General features: G+C 38.5%; 1 protein-coding gene across 5 annotated transcripts in view; it reads right to left on the bottom strand.

The window, feature by feature from the left end:
• Positions 1 to 667: 667 nt before the first annotated feature.
• The window catches only part of Cers5 (ceramide synthase 5), a 29,028-nt gene continuing 17,367 nt past the window's right edge, over positions 668 to 12,328 (bottom strand). For 3 of the 5 annotated variants that reach the window (XM_021726150.3, XM_040280658.2, XM_013358527.4), the window contains 8 exons: positions 12,045 to 12,179; positions 11,184 to 11,241; positions 8,924 to 8,974; positions 8,039 to 8,131; positions 4,776 to 4,904; positions 4,561 to 4,667; positions 3,449 to 3,605; positions 668 to 1,559 (listed from right to left, as the gene is read on the bottom strand). In XM_021726150.3, the coding sequence (XP_021581825.1) occupies positions 1,410 to 1,559; positions 3,449 to 3,605; positions 4,561 to 4,667; positions 4,776 to 4,904; positions 8,039 to 8,131; positions 8,924 to 8,974; positions 11,184 to 11,241; positions 12,045 to 12,179 (880 nt within the window). In that variant the 3' untranslated portion in view covers positions 668 to 1,409. Of the gene's footprint in view, positions 1,560 to 2,382; positions 2,492 to 3,448; positions 3,606 to 4,560; positions 4,668 to 4,775; positions 4,905 to 8,038; positions 8,132 to 8,923; positions 8,975 to 11,183; positions 11,242 to 12,044; positions 12,180 to 12,328 lie in introns of all 5 variants that reach the window. The other 2 variants (XM_013358526.4, XM_005324939.5) reach the window with 2 other exon arrangements.

The following is a 12,328-nucleotide window of genomic DNA, read 5'->3' as shown; positions in this document are numbered from 1 at the left end:
GGATCGAACCCAGGATCTCAAATGTGCGAGTCATGCGCTCTACCATAACCCCAGCCCTGTATCCCATTCTTAACATCTACTCAATCTTAAAATGTAACTTGAAGTTTCTGTGGTTAATAAAATGAGAAACACAAATATCTAACTAAAGGTGTCTTAGCTTTTGGGCTGAAGATATGGTTCAAAGAACTTTCCCACCATGTGCTAGGACCAGAGTTTAATATTCAGCACTGAAAAACAAACACAGGAAGGGGTAGGTGGGCTGACAGCTCTCAACCAAAGGCTTTGGTTTCACTATACATGCTCCCCCTTCAGTATTGGAAATTGAATTCGGGGGCGCTTTACCACTGAGCTACATCCCCATTCCGTTTTATTTATTTTGAGATAAATCTAGCCTTAAAGTTCAATCCTCCTGCCTCACAGGCATGTGCCCAGCTAGTGTGTATGTGCTTTTATCTTCACAGCATTGTTCTTGTGACCCATCAAATATGTTTACTTTTTTAAAAAAACATAAAGCCCTAAAATGTGGGTACATTTGACTTTCCCCAGCATGAACAGAAAGGAAAATTTTGGTTTCAGCTTCTCTTGAATCAGACCTAAAGATATTCTTAATTAGCTTATAATTTGAAATTAGTGACAGGAGTTACTAAAAAGGTTGAGACAGTAGGAGGAGACTTGAAGCACTTTAATCACAGACAAGTAAACAATAGTATAAAACCGTTAACAGCACACCCAGTGGCTGTTGTCCTCCTCCAGCCCCTCAGCTCACCCTCTCCCACCCACCTCCCTGTGTACCATTGAGTAAAGAGTAGGGATTCAGCAGTTGTTTGTTCCTGTCATCAGGTGGTAGAAAGGGGATCTAGCTAGGGGCCAGAGCAATCTTGGCATCCATCCAATGTTTTCTGTTTCTATACAACTTCATCATATGAAATATTTCTGCTCCAAAAGAGGAACAGTGCAGAAACCTGGAGCTGAACCTGGTTCAGATGGTCCAGGAATTTGGAATCTCAAAAACCATGATCCAAAATGGAGGAGACAGTCCAGAGATAACATAATTCAAGATGCAGCCAAATCTGGGATTGAGGTGAGTTCAAAAGGGACCAGGCAAGGCTAAGGGGACCCAGTCCAGGCAGGATTGTGCCCCAGGAAAGAAAACTCACGCATATGCAAAATGCACATGCACAAACACACAAACACAAACAGCAAATAATAACATTACTAGAAAGGACTTGAAGGCTATTAAATACAAAATGGAAGAGTTTTTTTTTTAAGTGAATATTCGTTTCTTTGATTCTCCTCAATGGCTGACAGTCTCTTTAGTCATAGGAGTGTAGATGTAGGGAGGCCCAAGAGGAGTAGATTGCCAGTGGTCCTATAAGTCCATGTGTACTGAAGTTCCCATGCCAACCATCTTATTCTCCAGCCCAGTAACTTCTTCCCATGTGACCATTCACCCAGTTGGCACCATTGCTGGAGCTGCTGCCAGAGAGGGTTTTTTTGCAGGTGGTCTCATCTTCCTCCTCTGAGCTACTTTCCACATCACTTCGATCATCTTTGGAAACCTGGTGGAATGGGACCAAAGTCAGGAAAGTGAGGCCAGAATATTTCTTGAAAGAATCATAAGAATAAACTCAGAGCCCATTTTGGCACACTATTCCCAATCTTATCTACTTTCTAGTGACATCTGACTCAAAGTATTATCTGCACCCTGGTTACTATTATGAATATACTTTGCCTGCTTTCTGATCTTCTCTTGTTATCTCTGATTGTGTTCTTTACAGAATAGAAGTTTTTTGGTAGAAAGGTATATGCTTTAAGACTGGTTTAAAAGAACTGACACCATCCACTGAGTCCTGGTTTAAGCTTGAGGGAAACTCTAGTCACTTATTCCTCTTCAAGAACAAAGGAGGCTGGGTGTGGTGACACACACCAGTAATCCAGCTATTCAGGAAGCTGAGGCAAAAGGATCCTAAGTCCAAGGCCAGCTTTGGCAATTTAGCAAGACTAAAATATCTCAGTGGTAGAATATCTGGGTTCAATCTCGAGAACTAGGGCAGAGATTAGAACCCAGATGACTAATTGATTACCCGATATTCAGAAAATTTCCACCAGGAGGCAGACTGTCTCTAGATTTGAGATAAAGGGAGGCTCAAAAGTCAAAATTAAAAAAAAAAACAAAACAAAAGAACAACAAAAAAACTCTGCTCTTTTTGAGTAGACTCAACTCTTGTCTCAATTTAGGAAAATAATTTGGTAACTTCAGCTCTTCATCAGGAGAGAGAATACGCTCTAAGACAAGCACAGGAGAACAGAAAGGACAGCAAGAAGAAAAAGAAACTGAGACAGACATGCTTCCCTGAATACTAAAAGCACAGGTACACTTACATGCAAGAGATGAAACTGTCCAATTCCCACCAGGCATAGAAAAAAAGAAGGAGGTGAGAAAAGAGTGAAGAGTACAGAGTCTGGGTCTAATCCTTACTTGGCAGGTCACCTGGTCAGGAAAGAAAAGCAGGGGAAAAAAGAGATGTCTTGCTAGCTATAGCAAGATGCATAGGTACACTGAGCTAGATCTAAAACTAATCACAGCCTTAAAGCACAAAGACCCAAGAGCATAAATACCTAGGTTATATTCTATTTGTCTGTCCCAGAATCAACACCTCCTCTAGCAGAGCCCTTCCCACCTGAATTCTATTATATTACTGAAGGCTCTTCACAGTCTGACTGCTTTAGAACTTACTGAAATTCAATTGTGAGTTTTATCATTAAATGGTACCTTTCAGGACTAGGGGTATAGCTTGTAACTTAGTGGTAGAGTGTTTACCTAGTATGTACAAGGCCCTGTGTTTGATCCACAGCACCAAAACCAAACCAACCAACCAAACTAAATAAAACAAAACCTTTCTGGTACTTGGCATAAGATAGATGGGTATTAGAAACACTAAACACCTATTCATTTAAGACCCTTGCCCCATAGAATGATGAGGTGAAACTTAATTCTTCATATAAATCACATCTTGAGTATCATCACAGCATTGTCATTTAGGGATGCTTTTGAACTCCCACACCATACCTACGTAGCCCAAAAATCTGTTTTTACTTGTGGTGCTGCATATGATTTCCTTAAAAAAAAAAAAAAAAGGCTCCCATAATAAAACTCAAAATAGGAAGTCAATAGGTAGGTGAGGGATAGGGAATGGTTGAGGCTGCCTCAAAACACTTAACCCTATTTGTCATTTAACAGCCATTCTTAAGGGACAGGAAGAAGATACTAGATCCTCCTGCATCTAAGTCACATCTTAAAAGGCTAAAGACACTCATAGTCAAGGCAAAAACTTTGGAAACCTAAGTTTTTTGCTTAGCCTAGTTTGTAAATGGGGGCTCATAATGGAAAAAGAAGATCTATTGAGTAATACCCATCTACCCAAAGAAAGAGGTCATCCTTCCTTACCTTTCCCCTGATCAAGGCTTTGAAGGCAATTCGTGCAATAAGGTAGGACCAGATGACATGCAAAACCTGTAGGATCAGGAGAAGGCCATTGAAGAGCCACCAGGAAGGATAAGGCCCAATCATTTCCCAACTCTCAAAGAGGGTTGTGTTCAGAATCCTAGAAAAGGGAGTCCAATGGTTAGATTCTAGAGTCAAAGCCAGGCAGACAAGGATGAAGCTGAGTTCCCTGGGATGTAGAGCCCCATCTGTTCTTTCTCAGGCTTTGTGTGAGCTGAAATTCCAAAGATACTCATCTATTGTAAGAAAAGAATAAAGAAACAGGGGCCATGAGACATAAATCTCAGGAACCAGTGAAATAAATTACTCTTAATTATTTTAAATATGCATAGTGTCACAAAATTGAGACAGCAGTCAGACTATAATCTTAGGAATCATTTAGATCCTCAGGTACAAAGAGGACAGACCAAGCAAACTCTTCAAACTCAATCACTATGCACCATAGGGTTGTGAGTATAGAAGTGAAATGGGGCTGGGTGTGGTGGTGCATGCCTGTAATCCTAGCAACTCAGAAGACTAAGGCAGGAGTTCAAAGTCAGACTTACCAACTTAACAAGAACTTATCTCAAAATAAAAAGAAACAAAAAAGGATTGGCTCAGTAGTTAAGGACCCTTGGGTTCAATCCTCAGTATATCCCCTATCCCAAAAATAAAGAAGTGAAATGGGTGCATCTGTGCACATGTGCACATGTTGGTTAGGATGTGGAAAAAGAGTATAGAGAACATAAACAAGAAGAGCCTGAAATTCCAGTAATAAGTGCAAAAGAAGGCAAAAGGATTACTTAAGCAAAAGATGAACATTATTACATGGAAATAAGTAAAGAAAGCCAAAGTCAAATGACCTGGTATACTTTGAGTCTAGATAACCTCACAAGAAATATTGTGTAAGGCAGCTGAGGTTCTATGAGAGTCCATAAATGATTATAAGCTTAGAGGTCAAGGAAAAGGCAGGGTGATATGGTTCATAATGTTCTACTGATAAGAATAGAATATAAAAACTGAATTAGTAAAAAGATATCATTAGCTACATACCTACCACACTTCATTGTACTTACCAAAATGGATAGATTCCTAGACGAGTTACCATAAAAACAGCACTGAAGATCACAAAAAGAGTGTCACAGAGTCGCTGATACTTGGCATAATTGGCCAGCTTGGCAGCCTGGATAAAGGAAGATAATAATTGAGTTGGGGAGAAAGTCAGTTCTCACATAAAAACAGAAGGAAAGACAGAGAAAAAAAGATGAAGAAAGAGGGGTTGAATTCTTACTTCCAGCAAGAAGTCTGAGGCATCATGTAGACACAGGACCAGAGTTCCTACCCGAACCATATTGTTGATATAAGAGAAGGTGATAAGCCCGATGGTGGCCAAGTGATGTACAAACATGATCAGGAAGTCCTAGCAAGGAATGGAAATAGAAGATGCAGGTAAAGGCAAGGCTGTAGAAATACTATCAACTCTATGCCTTGCATTATTCTCTGAGGATCTTAGCTCACTGCTTAAATGGTCCATTCTGGATAGACTTTACCTTAGGGAGTTGCCTAACATTTTATATCAATATTCCCTATATCAGTGACTGATCAGTCTACATTAATATTGCTTGAAGCACAGAAAAAAGCATGGGTGATGACACTTACGAGTAATTTCCCAGAGGCAGTGGGACATACAAAGCCTTAGATATTCCTAAAATTTTTCTGCTATAATGAAAGACATTTCAAACAAAGGGACTTCAGAAAGGAGAGATCTGTGGAGAGGCAAAGCTAAACATTTCCAAAAAGTTTCAGAGAAATACTTATTACTGAACAAGCCATTTTACTACAAGTATTTCCTGCTTTCAGATTTAAGGCTTTAATTTCCTCTTGGATTCAAACATCAGGGTTATACCTGGAGAAATCTTTTTTATGGGGGGTGGGGTGGGGACCAGGAACTGGACTCAGGGGCACTCGACTACTGAGCCACATCCCCAGCCCTATTTTGTATTTTATTTAGAGACAGGGTCTTACTGAGCTGCTTAGTTCCTCACTTTTGCTGAGGCTGGCTTTGAACTTGTGATCTTCTTGCCTCAGCCTCCCAAGTTGCTGTGATTATAGGCGTGTGCCACCACACTTGGCTGAGAAATCTTTAAATACTTAAGTTATCAGACATATCTAACAAACACTTCTTAGCCCAGTGTGGGGGTGGGGGAGTGGGTGGAAGAAGGCAGGTGAATTTGGGTCAGAGAAACAAGAAGGATGAAGATTATGTGTTCTCTACAAAGAATGATGTGCTAGTTCTCCAGCCGAGTAATGTGTTCACAAGTATAATTTATTTTATTTTAAAACATGTATTTTGCTGGGTATGATTACACATGCCTATAATCCCAGTGGCTTGGGAGGCTGAGGCAGGAGGATCACAAGTTCAAGGCTAGCCTCAGCAACTTAGTAAGGATCTAAGCAACTTAGCAAGACCCTGTCTCAAAATGAAAAATAAGAAAGGCTGGGGATGTGGCTCGGTGATAAAGCAACCCATGGGTTCAATCTCTGGTACCATATAGATAACAGATAGACTTTTATTTCAAGTTTCTGTATTAAGATAACATTAACAATCCAGGTTAGTTTCAATCCATTCCCATAAATAGATAGAAACTTGATACTCAATTCCAATGCCTTTCATTTTCTTAGGTCCACTTACTAAAATTTTATTTTAATATATGACACATAAACAATGTGAAGCTGGGCACAGTGGCACATGCTTGTAATCCCAGCCGCTTGGGAGGTTGAACAGCAGGATTTCAAGTTCAAAGCCAGACTTAGCAAAATTGAGGTGCTAAGCAGCTCAGTGAGATCCTGTCTCTAAATAAAATACAAAATAGGGTGGGGGATGTGGCTCAGTGGTTGGGTATCCCTGAGTTCAATCCCCAATACCAAAAAAAAAAAAAAAACCTGAAATACATACAGGTTTAAAAAAATTGTTTTGATAGTTATAGATGGATAGAATGCCTTTATTCTATTTGTTTATTTTTATGTGATGCTAAGGATTAAACCCAGTGCCTCACACATGCTAGGCAAGTGCTCTGCCACTGAGCTACAGCCTCAGCCCAAAATACATGTTTTAAAACAAAACAGACTATACTTGTGAACCCATTCTCAGCTCAAGAACTAGAACATCATTAATACCATTAATCATTATACCATTAATGCCACTGTATCTGTGAGAGGAGCACAGAGTCTTCATCTAAATTTGAAACAGTGTTCCCTAACCCCATCCTGAACCCAGAAGTGCTTTACAATGAATATATCCTTATCCCTTTAAAAAATTTTGTCGAGACAGGGTCTTGCTAAGTTTCTGAGGTCAACTTTGAACTTGTGAATCTTTTTTTTTTTTTTTTGGGGGGGGGCTAACCACAGGGATTAAACCCAGGTGTGCTTAACTACTGAGCCACATTCCTAGCCCCTCCATGCTCCCCCGACTCTTTTTTTGAGAAGGGATCTTGTTATGTTGCTTAGGACCTCACTAAGTTGCTGAGGATGGTCTTGAACTTGTGATGTTCCTTCCTCAGCCTACTAAGCCACTGGGATTATAGGCATGCACACCACACCCAGCATGGCTCTTTATTAAACTTCCTTACAAGTATGTGCCACCATACACAGCTTTCAAATTACTTTTCTGAATCTTTGTTTCCTAAACAATAGCAGGTAAAAGAGTACACAAAATCATGTAAAACCCCTTCCAGTGTTATTCTTTGATTAAGTGCAGTAACCAAAAAAAGAGAATAGAGAGAAAGAGTGTGCAGCAAGTGTCTCTAATGCCACAAAAAAAAAAAAAAAAAGATCCAAAGGAAGCATGGGGGCAGGAAAGATGGTGGAATGAGATGGACATCATTACCCTAGATACACGTATGACTTCACATAGGGTATGATGCTACATCAGGTACAACCATAGAAATGTAAAGTTGTGCTGCAATTGTATAAGATGAATCAAAATGCATTCTGCTGTCATATAAACCTAATTAAAATAAATAAACTAATAATAAAAAAAATTGGGCTGGGGGTATAGCTCAGTGGTTGAGTGCTTGCTTTGCATGTGTGAGGCACTGGGTTCAATCCTCAGCACCAAATAAAAAATAAATAAATAAATAAAACGAATATATTGTGTTCATCTACAATTAAAAAGTATTGAAAACAACAATAACAAAACCATATCCTACATTTTGGGAATTGAGCCTTTTTATGAATCAGGCCTTCATATCTCCAAGTTCTAACTAATTTCTTGAGCTTCAAACATGTAAGAATGTGGGAGAAGAATAAGAGTATGCTCCTAAGTTGGTTAACTGTTCTCATCCTGGACTGCCCTGAATGTCTTCAATATATCTCATCGTCATTGTGCATAATACATCTCATCATTAAGTCTCATTTCTGGGAATATTACAAAGAGCTAATAGTCCCATTACGCCTACTTTCACGTTTTTTTGTGGTACCAGTCAGGGAAGAGAATCTATCACAATAGCAGTAATGGTAGCTGCTAAAAAGGAATTGAGGGAATCAAGTTCTCACCTTTCTTTTGATGTCTATAAACTGAGAAAACATAAGAGACCAATAGAAAGCCAATTCCATGATGTAATAGTAGTAAAGCTCTCTTGTGAGAGGCTGGAATAGAGACAGTAGTAGTTAGAAATCAGCTAGTCAAAGGTACATTCCATCTCTTTGACTTTCTCTATCTTAGAGGATCAATAACCCAAATTACTTGACATTTTTTCTTCTCATTTGAAGAAAGATCTGCAATAATTCAGACTCTGATTCTGTGAAGATCTGAATATCTTCCCTCTGCTCCTCCACATACAAATCTTTAACTGTCATCTTTCAGATATGAGACAAGGTTAACGCATATTGTATAACACAATCAAGTGACTGTCTAGAATTCTGGGCAATTACTGTTTATCACAGAATTAAATATACTCAGATCTTCCCTTCTTCTACCCCTGACATTTTTCTAGTACAGAAAATGTACAGTAAGTGGCTAGATTTTTCTTCTAGAAGAAAAATAGAAATAAACTAGGCTTTGTGCTGTTAATAAGAGCAGGAAGAACTCCTGGATAGCTTTAAGAAATATCACCACATGGAATATGAAAACCAACATGCTTTTAAGGAAATTCCAAATTGCCTGAACCAGAAAGCACACCATTAAGTGCCAGTGAACTGCTTTTCCTTCTGATTCAATTTGGGTAAATATAATGTAGAACCTAGAATAAAGAGCTCATTGGACTTCAGTGCTACAGGGGCCCCCCAATAGACAACCCAAATATATGACTCAAAGGGACTCAGTACCTAATTACTGAAGAAATCAAAGAAACGTGCCACTGGTCCTAGGAATGATAATGTACTCTTACCCACCCTGCCTTACACACATACAAGGCCCATTTGAAAATACTCAGATCCTACCTGATATGGATAACTATGCCAGCACTGTCGGGTGTCCCAGAACCAAGGTGACTAAGAAAAAAGAGATAACCCAGGTTAGTATTCAGGATTCTCACCCATCTTGTTTCAAGATCTACCCTATAATAATCTCTCTCTCTCTTTTTTTTTTTTTCTGGGCTAGGGGCAAAAGACAAGAAAAAAAGAATCCCTCTTGACAGATTTTAGGAATCCTTAAAGGATCAATAAGTGGCTAGATTTTTCTTCTACAAGAAGCATTATAAATAGAAAAACTAGGCTTTGTGGTGTTGAATACGAGCAGGAAGAGCTCCTGGATAGCTTTAAGAAATATCACCACATGGAATATAAGAAACAAGGAGTCAGAAAGATAATGATCCGGGCTGGGGATGTGGCTCAAGTGGTAGCGCGCTTGCCTGGCATGCGTGCGGCCCGGGTTCGATCCTCAGCACCACATACAAACAAAGATGTTGTGCCCGCCGAAAACTATAAATAAATAAATATTAAAAAAAAAAAAAGAAAGATAATGATCCCATTTGATAACTGAGAGAAAGAAAGAGAGAGAGAAATCTACATATTAGATATTAGGCTCAAAAGTCAAAAGTAATAATCTCTAATGAAGTTACAATTACATCTTTTACATCCTTTAATGTAAAGAGTTTGTCCATTTCACTTCTGCAGTTGAAATTATTACCATAAAATTATAATACTGCCTCATTATCCTTTCAATAATGTCTATGCGGGTCTGGGGTTGTGGCTCAGTGGTAGAGCGCTTGCCTAGCATATGTGAAGCACTGGGTTCCATCCTCAGCACTACATAAAAATAAATAAATAAAATAAAGGTATTGTGTCCATCTACAACTAAAAAAAAAAACTGTTTTAAAAAGGTCTATAGGCCTTGTAGTAATAACCCTACTCCATACTGATAATTTCTATTCTCTTTTTTCCCTTAGGAGCTTATCAATTTTATCCATTGTTTGTTTAATAAATATTTCATTCACTTCTTTTGTTTTTCTTTTCTTGTTGTGCCAGGGATCAAACCCAGGGCCTTGTATATTCTAGGCCCTACCTCTAAAATAAATCTCCAGTCTCTACTTTTTATTATCTCCTTCAACTGACTTTTTTTTTTTCTGTAGATCCTAAGTAGAAAATAAGTTCATTGACTTTAAACTTCTTTTCAAATATATACATTTAAAGCCATAAATATCAAAGAATGTATGAGATGCATCCCACAAATTCTGGTATTTTAGTACACTCAGTGTAATTCAATTATGAATATTTTCTTCCTTCTTTTTTTCCTTCCTCCCTCCCTCACTTCTTTCTGTCTTTTAACTGGTGACTAAATTCAGTGTTTTATACATGTTAAGCAAGGGCTCTACTGCTGAGTTACATTCCCAGTCTTTCTTATTTTAAGACAGGGTTTTGCTAAATTGCTTAGGCTGGCCTTGAGCATGTAATCCTCCTTCCTGGCTCAAAATATTGTCTAATTTCCCTTGTGATTCATCACTGGCTCGATAGGTTATTTAGTTGTTTCATGTGTACTTGGAAATTACGTGTATTCTTCAGTTGCTGATGTAGTATTCAATAACTATCAATAAGGTGACTATATATTTTTATATTTCCTCCCTTTAGTTCTGCCATTTTTGCTTCATCTATTTTGAAGATTCATATTATTTGAAGAAAAATATTGTAGTACAAGAAAAAAAAACATGTAACCAGGAGTCAAAAAGCCTGAAATTCCTCCTTGATAATTAATTAGAAAGCAGGAATAATGTCTATCTCATCTGCTTTTTTTTTTTTTTTTTTTTGGAATTGAGGATTGAACTCAGGGGCACTCAACCACTGAGTCACATCTCTAGGCCTATTTTGTATTTTATTTAGAGACAGTGTCTCACAGAGTTGCTTAGTACCTTGCCATTGCTGAGGCTGGCTTTGAACTCACAATCCTCCTGCCTCAGCCTCCCAAGCTGCTGGGATTACTGGCGTGCGCCACCATACCCGGCTTCTCATCAGCTTTAAAGAGTTATTTATTGCCCTTCTTGGAAGAAGAGGATTTTTGTCAGCAGCCTTGTGAATCATTAAATATTATTCTTAGGTTAGGGAAAAGAAACCCCAGGCAGAAGACAATTTATTAGCATATAAACTGGGGCTTTGGGCATCACGGAGAAAAACTAAAGGAAAGATAAATATCTAAAGATATTTAGTTTTTATCTCTAGAGATCTAAGCATGATTAGAACCCAAAGACCAGAGAAAGTTCAGACTCACCGACCAGAGAAATCTAATTCCATAGCAGAATACACACAAATAAAAAGTGAATCTCCACCTGGGAGGGCAAAGAGTAGAGGTTAGACAAATGTCCACTCAAAACAAAGTCTTTGAGGCTACGGAAATCAAAATAACGTATCTGGTGATAAGACAATTACTGGTAAGAAATAGGATATGTTCCCAAAATAGGAACATGTACTTTTTACCTAGAAAGCCAAAGAGAGTCATCTTCTAGTCTTTTGTTTAAAATAGATTTTTCGGGGCTGGGGTTGTGGCTCAGCAGTAGAGCACTTGCCTAGCATGTGCAAGGCCTTGGGTTCAATCCTCAGCACCACATATAAATAAATAAAACAAAAGTATTAAAAAAAATAGATTTTTCACGACTGTAATCAACTTTTCTTCCTTATCTTTTTCCTTCATAAGAGTGCCTGCTTTTTTTCATTGCATGACAGGGGCCAATACACTGTTTTCTTTAGAGAATAATTCGTAAAACACTAGTAAACTGAAGTATAGTATTTTGCAGAAAAGGAATACTTCTCATGAAAATGTCAATCTAGAGCAAACTGGTACCATTTCTATCAAGGTATACGGGGTGTGCATATACCTACCTACATAAGTGCACTTATAAGAATTAACTCCCACTATATTTGGAAAAGGGGAACAAAAAAGAATCACACCTAACTTAATGACAAAAAGTCTAAGAAACTAGGGTGACCAGTTTTCCAATTTTCTTCTTTCCTATTTATAATAGATTAGCCTTCCACATCCATCACTGTTCTGATAATATAATTTTCCAAAAATGAAAACCTCAGTCATTTATATCCCCACCCTCCTCCTCATTCCCTACCTCCCTCTGCATACCTACATGCTTTCACAGAATTTAGTGAGCGTTGGGGGTTTGTCCTGATTCCTCCGATGGCGAAACCAGCGTTGGATTTTTCGGACATCGCAGTCCAGTTGCTTTGACAGGCCCTCCAGCCTTTTCTCATCAGGATACTGTAGATGTATTATCAGAATCAGAATACTCCTTTCTCCTCAAACCCCTCATTAAATCCCTTTGACCAGCTGAGTAGCACAGGGATGATAACCACAGTGGCTCAAGTGATGGTGTCTTCCTAGGTTTCACCCCAAAATAATATTTAGTA

The sequence above is a fragment of the Ictidomys tridecemlineatus genome, chromosome 6 (genome assembly GCF_052094955.1).
Source record: "Ictidomys tridecemlineatus isolate mIctTri1 chromosome 6, mIctTri1.hap1, whole genome shotgun sequence".
In the NCBI taxonomy this organism is placed as follows: Eukaryota; Metazoa; Chordata; class Mammalia; order Rodentia; family Sciuridae; genus Ictidomys; species Ictidomys tridecemlineatus.
The sequence above is the reverse complement of the archived record's forward strand: the minus strand, read 5'-3'. Positions and strand labels throughout refer to the sequence as shown.